The 15,827-nt window shown below is 36.3% G+C and overlaps 2 protein-coding genes across 11 annotated transcripts; both read right to left on the bottom strand.

Moving 5' to 3' along the window:
- Positions 1-785: 785 nt before the first annotated feature.
- Positions 786-2,312, bottom strand: LOC145233232 (retinol dehydrogenase 14-like). The gene is made up of 4 exons (XM_080097925.1): positions 2,194-2,312; positions 1,833-2,049; positions 1,259-1,382; positions 786-1,018 (listed from the first exon to the last, which is right to left on the bottom strand). The coding sequence occupies exons 1-3, from the start codon at positions 2,252-2,254 to the stop codon at positions 1,259-1,261; spliced, it is 402 nt and encodes a 133-aa protein (XP_079954051.1). The 5' UTR covers positions 2,255-2,312; the 3' UTR covers positions 786-1,018.
- On the bottom strand, positions 2,268-15,809 carry LOC145233212 (uncharacterized). 10 transcript variants are annotated; one of them, XM_080097892.1, is made up of 20 exons: positions 15,536-15,807; positions 15,220-15,434; positions 13,848-13,964; positions 13,552-13,631; positions 12,991-13,060; positions 11,785-11,854; positions 11,630-11,716; positions 11,223-11,316; positions 10,458-10,522; positions 10,209-10,351; positions 8,699-8,900; positions 8,131-8,240; positions 7,017-7,148; positions 6,806-6,871; positions 6,131-6,312; positions 4,906-5,022; positions 4,238-4,366; positions 3,659-3,825; positions 3,094-3,248; positions 2,268-2,318 (listed from the first exon to the last, which is right to left on the bottom strand). In XM_080097892.1, exons 1-20 carry the CDS (start codon positions 15,570-15,572, stop codon positions 2,268-2,270), a joined length of 2,289 nt encoding a protein of 762 aa, XP_079954018.1. In that variant the 5' UTR covers positions 15,573-15,807. The 10 variants fall into 10 exon arrangements, with proteins under 10 accessions (XP_079954018.1, XP_079954022.1, XP_079954016.1 ...); XM_080097896.1 differs by lacking the exon at positions 2,268-2,318 and adding an exon at positions 2,462-2,617 and having other exon boundaries at positions 8,131-8,186; positions 15,536-15,808; XM_080097890.1 differs by lacking the exon at positions 2,268-2,318 and adding an exon at positions 2,462-2,617.
- Positions 15,810-15,827: the final 18 nt, after the last annotated feature.

Raw genomic sequence — 15,827 nt, 5'->3', positions numbered from 1 at the left:
CATTTCCTCGTGCATCGCAAAGTTCAAATACCAAACGAAGGTTACAAATTTGAAACTGTCCAAACAAAACGTACTTTTTATCTTGGATTAAAACTTTAGTTTAGTTGGAAATTTTGCATTAGGTGCAAAGAATCGGCACCGAAAATTTGCACTTTGAAAGAAAAATGCGCCGTTTATAAACGATGAAACTTGAGCATTTTGGTTGACTTGGTAGTTAATTTTGTCGCTAAAAATGTTTGTCTGAACACAATGGTTGAAACGTTTATCAGAGTCACGGCGCTTCTGAAGCAACAAATTGTCTTGATATTGGGCAAGGGTGTAAATTATCACACCAGGGATACACAAAGGTTTTGAAACTACTTTTTAACATGGCAAGTCAGGTGAATACATGACACTTATAATCAGAGTTGTTGGTTTCCCATTAATAGCGAAGTAGCCTACATAGGGAGGGAAACCCTCAATATATATGGGGGTTTCGAGGGAGGATGCAGTGACATAGATAGAACATATTGTTTGGGGGAGTAGGAACGTGGTGATTCAAGTTGGTAAAGAAACACCGAGTTATGGAACAAAAATAAACATTTTTACATTCTTAGGAAGGCATGGCCTGTTTGATGTAAAACAAATACATTTAGGCAATTCTATACTTGGGATCCATACACAAAAAATTGTAGTGTCACGACAAATGGAAAAAAACTCGCAAAACTTACGACCATCCCTCATAAGCTGCTGAACTACACACAATGCCCATTAGCTACCGAAACATATACTTTGCACACAATTGATGGAAGTGCAAGCAGTCAATTTATATTTTACAATTCAATCACTGTTCTGGTTTTACGCATATTCCGGTGTACAGTTCACTCAATTCCCAGAGTTTTTTGCAAGCGTCGTCGTCTTGCGCCACCTCGTGTACACCCGGATCCTCTTGACAGTTGGTGAAATATTTTCGCGACACATTTTTCAGCGAACGCGAAAGGGCGCAATGGAGCATGGTTTGGCAGCCCTCGTTTGTGTTCTGTGACGTAACAATATAATAAAAGCTGCACACAGCTTTGTTTGTTTTCGGCAATGCCGTTAAAATAGTTACCGCAAAAATCGTGACGAAATAAATAGCGAATAACTGACTTTTACGTTTTTTTAGATCTCTTTTTCTAAGGATCTAGTTTGCAACTTAACGAGCTTTTAAACCACAATCACTATATTTTAAAATCCAAGCACCAAAATCCCACCCCACCGAATTACAGACATGACTCACCTACGATACAACCAACATAAAGATCATAACAATCATGACCATTATCCTTTTATCAGAAGCCAAGATGTTGGTTCGAACTATGCCAGGACTCAAGCAGTTTGTTGTCACGCCGCGTTCTCCAAGTCTGCAAGCAAAAATTTGGGGGCATTACGACATTTACACGCATACTGTAGGAAAGTGTATGACATACAGTTGTTGATGTCGGCCTCAATAAACAATAAGTTACGAATAATTTGTTCACTGACCACGTAGAACGATACGCTATGTACAGACTGGACATAAGCCATACAATATCATTAGAAATTATTGCAACTATTTTAAGCAGGAATGAAAAGTTTTACTTGGTTAAAACCGGCGATACACGCGTATGTATCGGCGAACCCTGGTTGTGGAATTAAACACCAGAGATTGTCAGGAATTTACAACAATTCGCTGCTAAATCAACGCATAAAAGTTCGAATAACCGTTTATGCATGTTGCGTTTTCAGGGTTGTAGGTTTAAATCCCGACTTAACCTGGTAAATTCTCTAAAGAAAACCGAAGCACTAAATAATCAAACTAAAAAAGTAACTACCTTCGTGCAAGCTCCCTTGCAAACATGATGTTCATCAGCTTCGAGTTGTTGTAAAGAAGAATTTCGGGTTTTTGTTTCAACCTTCCCATCTGCTTGGTGGCGCAAAAGACTCCAAAGTCATCGGGTTTCAAATAATCCAGGTCCAAAGCGCACATGGAGTGCATAAATGAACTCACGTTGATGATACGAGACCCTGGTCCGGATCGCTTCAGAAGATCTACAAGAATAAAACTATTTGATAAAGATTATTACTGACAACTTTACACTTGATCGTGCAAGTCAAAATAGCTTGTGTGTGAATCAGTGCTTCGCAACGGTTTTTACTCAAACAATACTTTTATTTTTTAAATTCATTTTGTACCTAACAACAGGTTGGTCAACAGGAAAGGACCGAAATGATTTGTCTGGTAAGTCAAGTCCATCTTGTCTTCGGTTTTAATTATTGGTTTTCCAAATATTGCAGCATTGTTGACGAGAATATCCAACCTGTAAACAAAACATGTTACTCCCAATAACGTTTAAATGAATTATGTTATATTTTTATATTTTCAACTTTACGGAACTAACAAAGTGGTAATGCAGCTACCTATATGCAAAATTTTGCTTGCCAAACCGTTTACCTCTCTTCGTTGTTGACCACGTGATTGGCAAACTCGCGCACTGACCGAAAAGAACTCAGGTCTAACGTCTTTAAAACGACATTCGATTCTCTACACCGCGAGTCAAAAAGCCAAAAAGACCCAGGCGTTTCGATCGCGAATTCCACAGCAATGGCATTCCCAGCCCTGTAAAATAACGTGAGTTTGTATCAAAGATTTTTACTATACCATGGCGCTCTGACTACATTGTGTTTGGTAGGTCAAAAAAAAAAACGTTGTCTGCAGTGGGGTTCGAACCCACGACAACTGTGTTGAGGGTGGAGAATGTTAAGCAATAAACAGCAGCCTGTGTGCAAGCTACATATCTTAACTATAAATCGAATCGTCATCTATTCCTGGATCTTCACCAATCGAATCGTATTTAATTCAGGAAACCGTTTACTAACCAACTCTAACTAACTGATATCTCATAACCCTTATAATAACGGTGTAGCTACAGCGCGTTTACCTTCTCTCCACCAACTGTGCCCTCTACTTTGTCGCGCTTTGTAACGTCTTACCATTGCGCAGCTATCTCCGTCAAGTGCAATTTTAGTGCAATTGTGTTACTACGCAACTAACACTCATCTCAACTCAACTAGCAACCAATAATGATTATTTACCTCCATTGCGGCAGTTATAATAGCATTTTTTCCAGTCATGTCAACATCTTCTTTGAATATTTTCCACGATGCTTTAGCATAGAGTCGAATCACAGTCAGAGTGATAACGACGCCAATACCAATTCCATACTTAACTATTTGTAACAAGGCAACATCTACACAACAATGTAACTGTAGGTTAATGGTTGGTTTCCTGCAGCACCCGCAGCTTTTTAGGTGCGTGAGCATGCGGGTGACGTCAAAGTTATGACGTTTAATTTTTGAAAGGGAAGTACCCAAGCTAGTCGAATTATATGGCGTCAGTATCGAGTTACGGAATTCCCTAAATACATTTCGAACATTTCAGGGGGCTAGCGGCGTAAACGCTTGAGTTGTCAACACAAACAAAGTGGGATGCACATCTACATAACTATATTGACTTCATAATTCAGTTAAGTTTGCTAAGTACATTTTTTGGTAAAGGGCACAGTGCATAAAAGGTTGAGAACCACTGCATTTAGGCATCTATACAGGAAGGGTAGAATAAATCAAACAAATATAGCAACATAAGTTATCTGTCACTTGCGTTCCAGTGGAGGAATCGAAAAGAAACCGATCTTTTGACCTGGGAAACAAACGACAGCAAGAAACCAATGAGATGCTTCGTTGATCGGGATAAACACAAAATCCTTCTCAAATAAATCAATGTTGCGTGTCCATTTCTGCACCCTTCGATGACGTCGCTCCGAAGGGCTGAAAGGTAAGAAGTTTATGAGACAGGGTAAAGATTATTGAGCATGAGTTTTCATATGTAAGAAAATCTATTAAAATTTTATGTTTTTGTTGTAGATGCAGATTTTTAACTTAACCTTGCAGTTCATACTAAACTGTTGGGGTTAAATAAGTAAAATTTAGTTGATAGGCATGTGCCAAAACTGGAAGTTATGTTTGGTCGAGCAACGAGCATCTCATGTTAATGCTCAATACTTGGGCAGAGCACGTTTAGTGTATTGTGACGTCACAAACATTCTTAATAGCAATGCTCGGTACCGAGTACACAGGTTTTGGCTCGGCTCGGCCCATCCCTATTAATCGACATAAACAACAAATGCCCATGCTATAATCACATTAGACAGTAGAAAAGTGAGCAAAATTGATAGATTACTTTAGATTCTTGTCTTCATTTGCTTTTGCCTTCCCTGCTGGGTTCTGTGTTAATCGCTTGTAAAAGAAACAACTAAAAATGTGTGAGCGATCACGATCGAGTGGACTTAAAATCTCCTCCATGATGTATCTGAAAAGTTTAATAACTAACAAAATTCAGGATATTTCATTTGATTTCTGTTTCCCAACTTTTAAATTAAAACAACCAACTTTTACAAATGTAACAATTTACAGACACCAGTTAAAAGACTTAAGTTAGATTGTACATGTCCTTCAATGTGTGGGAACACCAGTGTGGGAACCACCAAAACAGGGGTGTGCAACTTTTGTTACTGTGGGGCCAAATACAATTGCCAAAATTAGATCGCGGGCTGCAACTGTGTATAACACAAGATGATTTACTTTGTTGCTTACCAAATATGCTTAACTACAAATAAAATTTGCATTTGATTTTAGCCACATATTGACAGGTCGCAGAAAAATAGCTTCTGGTGCATTAACCTGCTCAAAAATATATAATAGTTTGACTGGTTTGCCAGTACATTTGAAGTCCAAGCGTCTCTGAGGGCTGCACAACCTTTAATCAAGGGTCGCATTTAGCCCGTGGGCCGCAGGTTGCACACCCCTGCACTAAAACTAAGGACACTGGTGTAAAAGTAGTAACATTACTTAAGATAAAAGTCGATTATGACATCATTAAGAAATTCTCCTTCATTGAGACAGAATTGATCTTCATTGGTGATCGTGATTCCTCCTTTGGCTGGTGGAGGGGGATAAATGGCAAGTCTGAAAACAAAAACAAAATGTTTAATAATGCCCAATCAGTGCTTAAACAAGTCATCTTCTAATGCAGATAAATTATCGGTCGCTTTTACACCACTGAACTATGTTTAATCACTCTGTTGGTGCAAGTGCACGGCCGCACGATCTTGTTATCGCTGCTTTTTTGTGTTGTTGCAATTGTCCCTTTAACAATAATTTGTCTTTCATATGCTATCATCCTGATGAAGGCATCTTGTATTGTACGTCAAAACGTCTATTATTTGTAATAAAAACTGCTAGAAGAGCAATGCTTGTTTATACATTATGCCTGGGAGGAACAGCTTATTTCAGTCATCTTAAATTCACTTATCTAAATCATTTTTTATCTTAGTAACTGTCTTTTGCAAATTATTGCTCTTCTGGCATTTTTTTGTTACAAAGTAAATAACTTTTTAACGCCCCCTTTTCATACACTTTATTCAAGCAAATGCCATGCATCAAATATAATTCTTATACAACTAGAGCCTGATTCCAATATAGCAATAGAAATGGTGGAATCTCACATTAGGTTTTCTTAAATTGCAATAAGGACACTTTTATTTTCTGGAAAAATGTTATTGGCTTTGAGAGGGTTTAGAACAGGGCTGCTCAAACTGTGGGTGGTGACCCAAATTGGGGTCACAAAACATCATGCGGTATAATGTCATTGTCACAATAAATGGTATACGTGCATAAATTTATTGTTTAAACATCATTCACAAGTATAGGCTATATGAAGAACTCGCTTTTTCAAAATGGGGTCGCAGAGCAAGAAAGTTTGAGAAGCCTGGTTTAGAACACTGGATGCAAAACTTAATCTTTTGAAAAACTGGAATATGTCATTAGGAATAAACAATAACTGTAGTATGATGGGCTTGAGTTTTAGGTTCAGTATATGAATTTAGAATTTGTGATCAATTGGATTGGAATTATAAAATTGCACATAAATTGTAATAAAACCATATTATCATGGCATGTTTAAAACTATCTACAATCAAAAAAAAAGAACTGAACTAAATTACAAACAAGTTTTATACCACTAAATGAAATTTGTATGACTAAAACAGAATTTTAAATGTCAGGTGAAACCTACTGTTTTCGCTGCCCTTGAAACACTGGATGAACATCAATGCATTCATTCACTGCAACTGCTTGTGGCAAACGATTGCTTCTGGAACATGTAAAACGAATCAACTTTTGCTCAGGACTCATTCCCACTTGCAGTATCTGTGTCTGGTATTCAAAAACAGTTTCCTTAGGAGCAGTAATTTTCCTCTACAACAGTAAATAGAACCAACAGTAAACATTTAGTTGGTGAATAAGTTAACTATTAATGACAACAAGTGTTCAATGTCTGTGATAAAATGTGTCCATTAAAAAACATGCTCTCTATGAATTTTGTTTTGGATTAAAATCAAATCTCTTTTTCACAACTTGAGTTGAATTTTACATTTTTGGTGCACTTGGTGAAATTGCACAAGAGGCCTACAAAGTTCCTCCAACACAACACAAGAGGCCTACAAAGTTTTTAAGTTTCTGCAGGGTTGGGAGGTATAGGGGAATAGCTAAACCATGTAAACACATACAAATACATCAAGAGTTTTAAACACAGCGAAAAAGTTGTGCAGTGTTATTGTTGTGTATGATTTTAACAAGACAAATTCAATGAGCCACATGTAGCTTGCATATTGTATTTTGGTTGATGCAAGACATACACAAATCTCATAGGACATACAGTATTCAACAACATTACGTTTGGGCGGCTTACCGTGTGTTTTGCCACTTGGGAACTTCCAACAGGAGAGCCCACTATCATAGACTTGCCACAGTGATTCTAAAAAGTTTTTAATAAATGTCTACTGTTTTACGGTATTGTTGCCACAAAAAGTTTTTAAGGTATGACAAAAACTGTGGTTTCTACTCAGACAACAAAATGATGTTTAAACCTATTAAAAAGCTCTTTATTTGAGCAAAAATACTTGAGCAGGTGATTGATGTGGTGATAATTCTTTTGATATGTTGGTTTTTCGGAAGTGTTGGACAAGTTCTGCATTAGCAATTCGACACTGTCGGTTGTTCGATTCAGTTTGGGTAAGTTTCGCCACAAAACTCTGCAACAATTTGAGCTCATATTAATTAGGTTCCTGGGAAAACAGAAATGTACAAACAAATACATCCATGAAAATAAATCTATCAAACATTTTTTGTGTGTCAAGTCATTCATAGAGCTCCGAGGTTATTGTTTCGAACAAAACCAAAAACATCTCTTGTTACATAAACACACATATATAAGAGAACTCATTTATCACTGGGGTCAGTCATGCAGTGTTCAGCCGAGCAATATTAGTACACTGGTACATATGTAACAATACATCAGGCCTGCAAGAGGTGTTGTACCAAATCAAACCCTCATTTCTAAAAATTAAAATCTTGCCTCTTGTGGTATTAAAACTAGAGATGTACCGAATATTCGGTTTGCCGAATTTATTCAGCCAAATTGGCCGCTTTTGTGAAGATTCGGTTTCGGCCGAATAATTTGTTGTGATTGGGCCGAAACATGTGTTAAAAAACACAAATTTAAAGCGTTAAACATGTTATTTTAACTTAATAAGGTCTTTCAAACCACACAATCTTTCACACTACACTTTAACTAAAATTGCATCAATTATTATATATCTTTTAAAATATGGTTTTTCCCACTCTAGACAAAAGATCCATAAATCGTTGGCAGGTTGGCAACCATGCTTGAGGCAATGTTAAACCCCACAGAACTAAAATGAGGATGAAACACAACCATTTTGCACTAATTGCCTGGTAGATAAACATTTTTTATGTCAAACACAAAGCGTATGACTTCACTTGCTGTCATGAATGATTCAGTTTATTCTGCAAAAACTGCCAAACATTCGGTTTTGGCTGAACTGAAATTTTGAGTACATCACTAATTAAAACACACGACACAAAAAGTTTGATTCTGTGCAAAAGCCCCTTGCACAACTGGTATACTGTTATTTCTTGACATAATTTTCATGAAAAAATGGCAATGTAGTAAATATTGAAGCAGTTTATAAATCTAACTCAACATGCCCAAACCTGGGGTTTTTGTAGTTTTCTACGTAGGAAGTCAAGTTTTTGTGGAATTAGATCACCTTGAATAGAGTGCCATTGTGAGCAAATGTAAAAAATAATGAAGATTTGGTCATCTACAATAAAACACCCAGCATAAAACATTAGTAGTCACTTTATTCCAACAGTTTTTTAATTATTTTATTCTAGGAATACTTTAAAGCAGTGGTTCACAACCTTTTTCGATAAATTCCTCCCTTAATAATACAGAATATTTTTATTCCATTCAAATATGCCACAAAGTAAATGCTAAACCATACAACATATAAAATTGGGTCTATATTCAACTATAAGTTAGTGTCTATTTACAAACCACATATACAAAGTATAGTAAATTCCCCCCTGTTTGCGAACCACTGCTTTCAAGCACGGGTAGTGGGGTAAAAAAGTTAAGAATGATGCACCAACCTCAAAGTTATTTCATGAAAAAACAGCCACTTAATTTTGAGGCTAGGCAATTCCAATTTCTTTTTAATCACTGTACAAGTAAAAAAAAAGAAACCAATTTGTTATTTCACTCCAATAGCAATCCTACCTGTCCCCCCTGGGTCAAAGTAGGGAATTTTGCCAGGCACCATTCCAAGTTGGCTTCTTAACGAGGGCACAAAATCATTTTCAATGGTGAAGAAAATACACGCTTGTGGATCTTCTACTGACAGTTCAACTTTGGAAATTGCATACCATGGAATCTGGACTATGCAATTTTGCATCGTCATGCTGATGTCTTTACCGCTCCACTGTAAAACAAACCCAGCAAACTTTTGAGGCATTTTTACAAATAATTTGTATTCTACATGTATCAAAATGTATCTGTTACATTATAGCAAACGGCATAAAAATGGTGCAATTATTTTCAGATTCTTAATGACAATTTATCAGAAACCATTAACCCAAACTTTAAAAAGTTTTGTCCATATTCTGTTGCATCTTTATTGGCATATAAAGAAAAGCTTAACAGTACTAGATACACTTTAATTAAGAAGCAATTTTGCTACAAAGGTATACATAACACATTGTTTTCCACTTAAATTTGTTTTGCAAAACAAATATCATTGACCTGTAGTAACCTTTTGCTGTGCAGAAGCCGAATGACTGTTTAATGACCTTTGACACAGTTTTCAATAGCCTACAGTCCTTAGATTTTAACAATATTGATTGGCCTAATTCATACAAGACTCAAGTATTGATTCTCGAATTACTTTTCAAAATAAAGAAGCTATTTTGTGAAGAAAAATCGTTCTTAAATGTGTTTGATATCTATGAGTTGACCTTCAGACAACAACCATTTATCACATCTACCGGAGACGAATTTCACGAATTTTATGATAATCATCAACATTTTGCTCGACATATAACAAACCGAAGTACCATTTATCGAGTTTCAATCACGTCGAATGTATGAAACCTACGCTAAAACTGAAAATACGCATGCCAAACCTAATAACACCATATAGCATTGCTACACTAAAACAGCTGATTTTTATTAACCGAAAAGACTGCAGTACGTCTGATAATGTGTCACAAATCAGAAAACCTCCCACTTTGCATTAAATCGCTGCAATTGTACACCAATTAATCATCCTCTTGGGATTTCCTTGCTTTAACGCTCAAAGATTTACATACTCGGGGCTTTAAAGGTTACTATTTGAGCAATCAGGGTAAATATGTAAATAACAAACGAGAAACCCAGTACAAACAACTATTTAAATTTTCATCACATTAAGACTTGTATTTATATGACCTTAAGTACCATCAACCTAAAAACAAATATTTTGGGGTTAAGCGGTGAAAATGGGTAAATCAACTAAAAAGTTACAAAATACTTTTTAATTCTTACACCAACCAACAAAGTATGAAACTCGAATTTTATGTACTATACTAAGTACAGCATTTTTAAAAACTTCATATTTTAGGGATCTGTCAGTAATCCACTGGGTCATTCGGGGTCAAACTTCAGGAGGAACCAATTGGATAACAAACTATTATTATTGAGTTTGGATTTACAAACACAATTATTCAAAACAGCATTTTTTCCTAATGTTTACCCTGCTCTGCACAGGCTCCTTGTGGTGAAACTGTCCAATGCAGACTGACTTAAGTAAAACACAGAGCGTCGCAGTTTTCCATGCAGGCAAGGTTTTCTGACCTGCTGCTGGTATTTGAGAAGTTGTTTCTGTAGTGAACTGAACTGAAATGAAAAATATACAGATGGTGACATTGCTGCGAATTTTAGTGTGTTTAAATGAATATTTTGATACAACAATGTATCAATTGCTAATAACTACTGTTTTTACCTGGTTCATCTTCGTTTAGAGATTCTTTTCTTCTTTTGCATGGAATCGGAGAGTCGTCACCATTTCTGTAAACAAAAACAAAAGTGAATGTAGCGTAAAGCTAATGACAATGTGATTGAATCTATTTATAAAACAAGAGAAATAATAGAAAGGTGGTTTTCCTATATACTGCCAATTAATATATTCTATGATATATTTAAAATTTACTCTATATACTACTTGATCTACAAACATGATTGGCAAAAACGACTGGCCAAAGGTAACCACTGGGCCGATCAGGTTAAAATTTCAAACAGCAAACAAGGAACCCACTACAAGCAATTGCATGCACCAACCAACAAAGTATGAAACTCCTGGATCATGTACTATAGTTCGCAGAGCTGTTTAAATTTTACACTTGGGGGGGTGTGGGTAAACCTGTGGGTAAGCTGGGTCATTCTGGATCAAACTTCTGTAGGGGCAAATTTGGATAACTACCCAACACGTGTGTAAATTTAAACAAGTTTTAAAGACTCTTTCTTGACCAAACGTGTGGAACAAACCAGCGTTACGCAAAAAAATATATATATATACAAAAACATCATGTGTCTCTTTCAGAAATGTGACCCATAATTACAATATAATGTAGATTTTTTGTTGGTCAGCCGTCACACATATCAAAATTAAAAAGTGGCTACCCAAATCATCTGCAATTAGAAGATGATACGCTGTGCATAGTTACTTGGTTTAAACAACAGACATTAGAAATTGTTACAGTCTACTTACGTGTGAACTTGTTGCAGAAAGATTGATTCATGTTGCTTGGGAGAATTGTTGCAAGTGGTTTCCGAAGTTGTATTATCTTCAGATGGCTGTACTTCTTAAAAAGCAAATGTAAAATATCATTCAGGCGCAATTAGTCCCATAAAAGCGGTGAATTTTTACATTTTTACTGCTATTACTATAGTAATGTATAATAAATGTTTGTGATGTCACAATACACCAAGCACCAAACGATAACGTGAGATGCTCAGGGCTCAATCTAACAGAACAATTGCTGTTTTTGGCCAATAACAAATGCAAAACTATATTGTAAGCATTCAAAAAGGCTTTCATAAGTTTTGTTTATTGACTGCTATTTGGCATTTATGCACATTATGACATAAATTAGGAGCCTAGAAGTAAAAAAGTACCTTCAATTTTCTGTTTTTTTCCAGATTCTTTTCCAACGTCTGTTTCAACTTCAGCTTCGTCACTTGAATCCGAGATTGTTATGAATTCTGTTGAAAAAAATTGCATGACAAAATCATTTTTGTAAATATTTTTATGATATGATTATTTTATGTACCAGATTTGGAGTTGTTGTCTTGTGGAACAAGGTGGCAACTCTTTTTCACTTTTAGAGTTTCATTTCTCGTCTACAAGATACAAAAACAAGTTCACAATATTTAACAATCTATACCGTATCCCTTAAAAAAGATTATTGCCATGTTCATGACAGCATTTTCAAATCACCATGTTAACAAGACATTTGTTGGCCGAGGGGCGGGAAGTTGGCCGAATGGCCTGGCGCGCCTGACCCATATACAAAACCTGATCAGGTTTCGTCCCCCGGGAGCATCCTGGGTTCGAATCCCGTGAACGACAAGGGGCAATTTTCAGTTCTAGGACTGCCGCCTGATTGTCGAAAAATACAATAAAATAAAAAAAGACATTTGTTTATAAATAAGGTATTTTGCAACAGTTTAAAAGCAGCAGTTGCCAACCTTTAAACCTAGAATATTTAGGGTTATTTTTGGTATGTTGAGTTGGGTTGAGTTTATTTTGCCTGTAAAGCAAATCCTAGAAGCACAATTGCGCTAAAATATTCAAAAAGCGCTCCTAAGCATGAACTAAATGCTATTTGGTGCTTTATGCATCTAAAAAGCTAACAATACTCAGTTAAATAGGCTGGATCCTGTGAAACTTTCTGGAATGGGACTCTCCATGTTGGTCCCATGTAACAACATGTGACGCATTATAACAAGTGTTTGGTATCGACTAAGACAGGGGTGTCAAACTCAAACAACTTTGAGGGCCAAAAAGAAACTTTTAAGTAAGTCGAGGGCCACACTATCGAAATGTTCGTTAAAACGTAACATAACAACAAATAACATTGCATAATTAAAAAGAAAAATGTTCACAAATGCTATTAAGTACATTAAAAAAAAATTGTGATAAACAACAAACATCTACACAGTGTAGCAAAGTGAAAGAACCAACTGTGCTTCATTGCTTTGTGTGAAAACAATGCCATACTATGATGCAACAATCGCAATTGCTGATTCTAAAGATGGGTTATTTCGATCTTTGGATATACCACTAATAGAGAATGATTTTATTATGTGAACTCACTGGTCTGACAGGGAATTTCGCCTGAGTAAAACACATAACTTCTAAAAATTACTTTGTGGGCTGCACTAAAACTCTTGGAGGGCCGCATGTTTGACACCCAGGTCCTAAGATATTTATTGAAACCGTCTGGAATTGACTTGCCCAAATATGGTAACCTTACCTTAGATGCAAGAAAGCTGTGGAATTCGCTTGCACCATTATGCTCTCCGTAAAATGTGCTAGCATTCAACCTGCAAAAAATTAAACTAAATTTAGCACGAAACAATTGTTGAAAAATGACATAAAGATGGCCTAAGAGGTAGTGATGGGACGAGTACCCAGTATCGAATGATTTCAGTGGTATCGATACTCGTACTCGGTATCGCAACATTTTGCCTCAGTTTTCGATACCAACAGATGATACCGAAGGCCGGGTTACACTATAAGAATACGGGTAATTTTCTGCCAATATTTGATTCGGACAGCACAAAATCAGGAAAAAGTTCCACTAGGTTACAGATATTTTTTTCTCTCATGTGGAAATCACATTTTTCTACATGATTCTGCATGTGCGTGTGTGCGCATGTACCCTGGCCATGGCAGCTAAATTAACCAGTGATATACAACTAAGTACAACAATATATTAAGTACTCGTACTTGGTATCAAAGGCTGTTTTGACCACTTGTATTTTACTGCGCAAACAACCTAATTAGCATGACTTGGATGAAAATAAAAAAATACCTTCGACTTTGTCTTGGTTTAACTTTGGCAGGACTTGAAGAACCACCCAAACGAACCCTTGGCTGAGTAGTTGGTTTCTGCTGGACAAAACAAACAAACTGATGATGACAATAACCAGGATCAACTTTCCATATGTTAGTAGTAAAATTACATCAATGTTAAAATAATGACAAGCTAAGCAAGAGCTAAGGTAGGTACATAACCATGAAAACTACTGAATTTAACAAACCAAAATCTTTTTTTCATGGGACCAAAACATACGCATCAAACAGATAACACAATGATTAGTTACAAACCTGAAGAGAGGTGACTTGTATCGGTCTTATCGATGATTTTGAGCAACATTTGTATTTTAAAGGTTCCTTTAGTGTAGTTCCACAGTTTGAACAAAGCATTCGTTTTTCACTAACTAACTGTAAAACAACTGTAGTAATCATCATTAGGAAAAAGACATATTCCACGGGATATGCTACATTGTAGGTTTCACTATATTTTGTACCATGGTATACCAAGCAATTAAATTAAATCTCTGTGGACTTACATAGTTTACAAAATTCCACAAAAGTAGCAAGTACATAGATTAGGGTTGCCATATTTTATGAAACACAATCCCTGACAAAATTTATCTCGGTTGCGTGAACCCAGTTTTTCTCAAACTTTAAGTCTAAATGTGTTGACGTAAGTCTGAGTGTGTATTTCAGAAAAACGAAAGTTGATTGCAGGATTTTAGCTAGTTATGCAAAATTACGCATAACAATGATCCAAATCTGACATCACAGACAGGACAAAAACATTACAATTGTGCGCGAACAATTGCATTTTGTTAGTTGTCATGCAATAAAGCCTATTGTTTAACAATGGAGACGGTCGATTCTCACTTAAACTTTGATTTCAACTTATCCAGTTGCACAAACTGATGCCAAATAAGGTTATAGAATTACTTCCACCTTTTCGAGGTCCCCGCAAAATGCCCTATAGGACCGCGGACCCAGTCTGAGAACCGCTGCGTTGATCATTTTTGCGATCCAAACACTTCTATTCCGGAATAAATTAGAGTATTGGGAAGTCACACGGACAGCGACTCGAGAAAACGTTACATACGATTGTGCGCACGCTTCTGTTTATTTAAGTTTTTTTTTAACCAAAAAAAGTAAACAATGGTAGTCACAAGGAGCTTTTTAAATTTGAAGAAAAATGCCACTGTAAAAATGACTTTTAGTTGTTAGTTAGTTCCCTGCATATTAGGTACACAGTTAAATTAAATTTTCCACGTTCTAATGTAGCTTGATTTTTATTTGTGTATTTAACGCATATTGTTAAACATCTAGTAACAAACAGGTATTGTTACGCGCGCACACACATCAAACAGTAACAGATACGTTAACCTGCGCGCCGCCAGTTTACCTCCAGTTTACCTCTTATCGTTTCATGGTATAGACGCGGTTGTAGCTATCTACTAGAAACTTTCTCCGTTGGTACATTAATTTTATAACATATACAAATATTTTTTCTTAAATTCCGGACTTTTAGGTACATTTTACCATTTCTCCCTGACGCAGATTTAAACACTAAATTCCCGGACATGTCAGGGAAAATCTGGACGAATGGCAACCCTAACATAGATGTATATGAAACCACTATGAAGTTATTATTGTTTTATTTATATACCTGTGGCATGTTTTGAGTGGAATCAGTGGTAGGTTGAACCATAATTACTGGTGTCCCCTGAACCAAAACATTGTTGTTGTGTGGAGATGTTGTAAAGGTCTGGATATGAACAGGTACTCCAACCTGCTTCGGACTTTGCGTGACAAACTGATTTCCATTTTCAGCAAAAGACGACAATAAGTTGATGTTGGCATGTTTGGTAGATGGTAGTCGAACTAAACAGACATTTTTTGTGCAAATACAAGTTTAACAAATTTGACCGGATTTAAAACGTCTACAGCTTAAATATCATTGAGTACTAGGCAAAAACGCTTACTTAATATTTTTTGTGAATTCCCGGGCTCTTGGTTCATTGTGAAGTGACCGGATTACATAAACTCAAAACATATTTGGATTACTGGCAACATCGTCGTTTTGCAGGGCCAAGTCGCAGCAATTTACAGAAACATTGCAAAGCCACAAAAACGCATCTTTAACCTCGTTAAGCTTCTTTTCTAACTTGCTTAAGAATCAGCTGGATTAGTACGTCGTGTCGCGTGTCTCGTTGTTATTTGCGTCGCGACATTGTTGTCACGAAGACGACAAAATGAAAAATGGAGAAATAAGCG

This window comes from Phallusia mammillata, chromosome 6, assembly GCF_965637545.1.
Source record: "Phallusia mammillata chromosome 6, kaPhaMamm4.hap1.1, whole genome shotgun sequence".
NCBI lineage: Eukaryota > Metazoa > Chordata > Ascidiacea > Phlebobranchia > Ascidiidae > Phallusia > Phallusia mammillata.
This window is presented reverse-complemented; position numbering and strand designations above follow the sequence as displayed.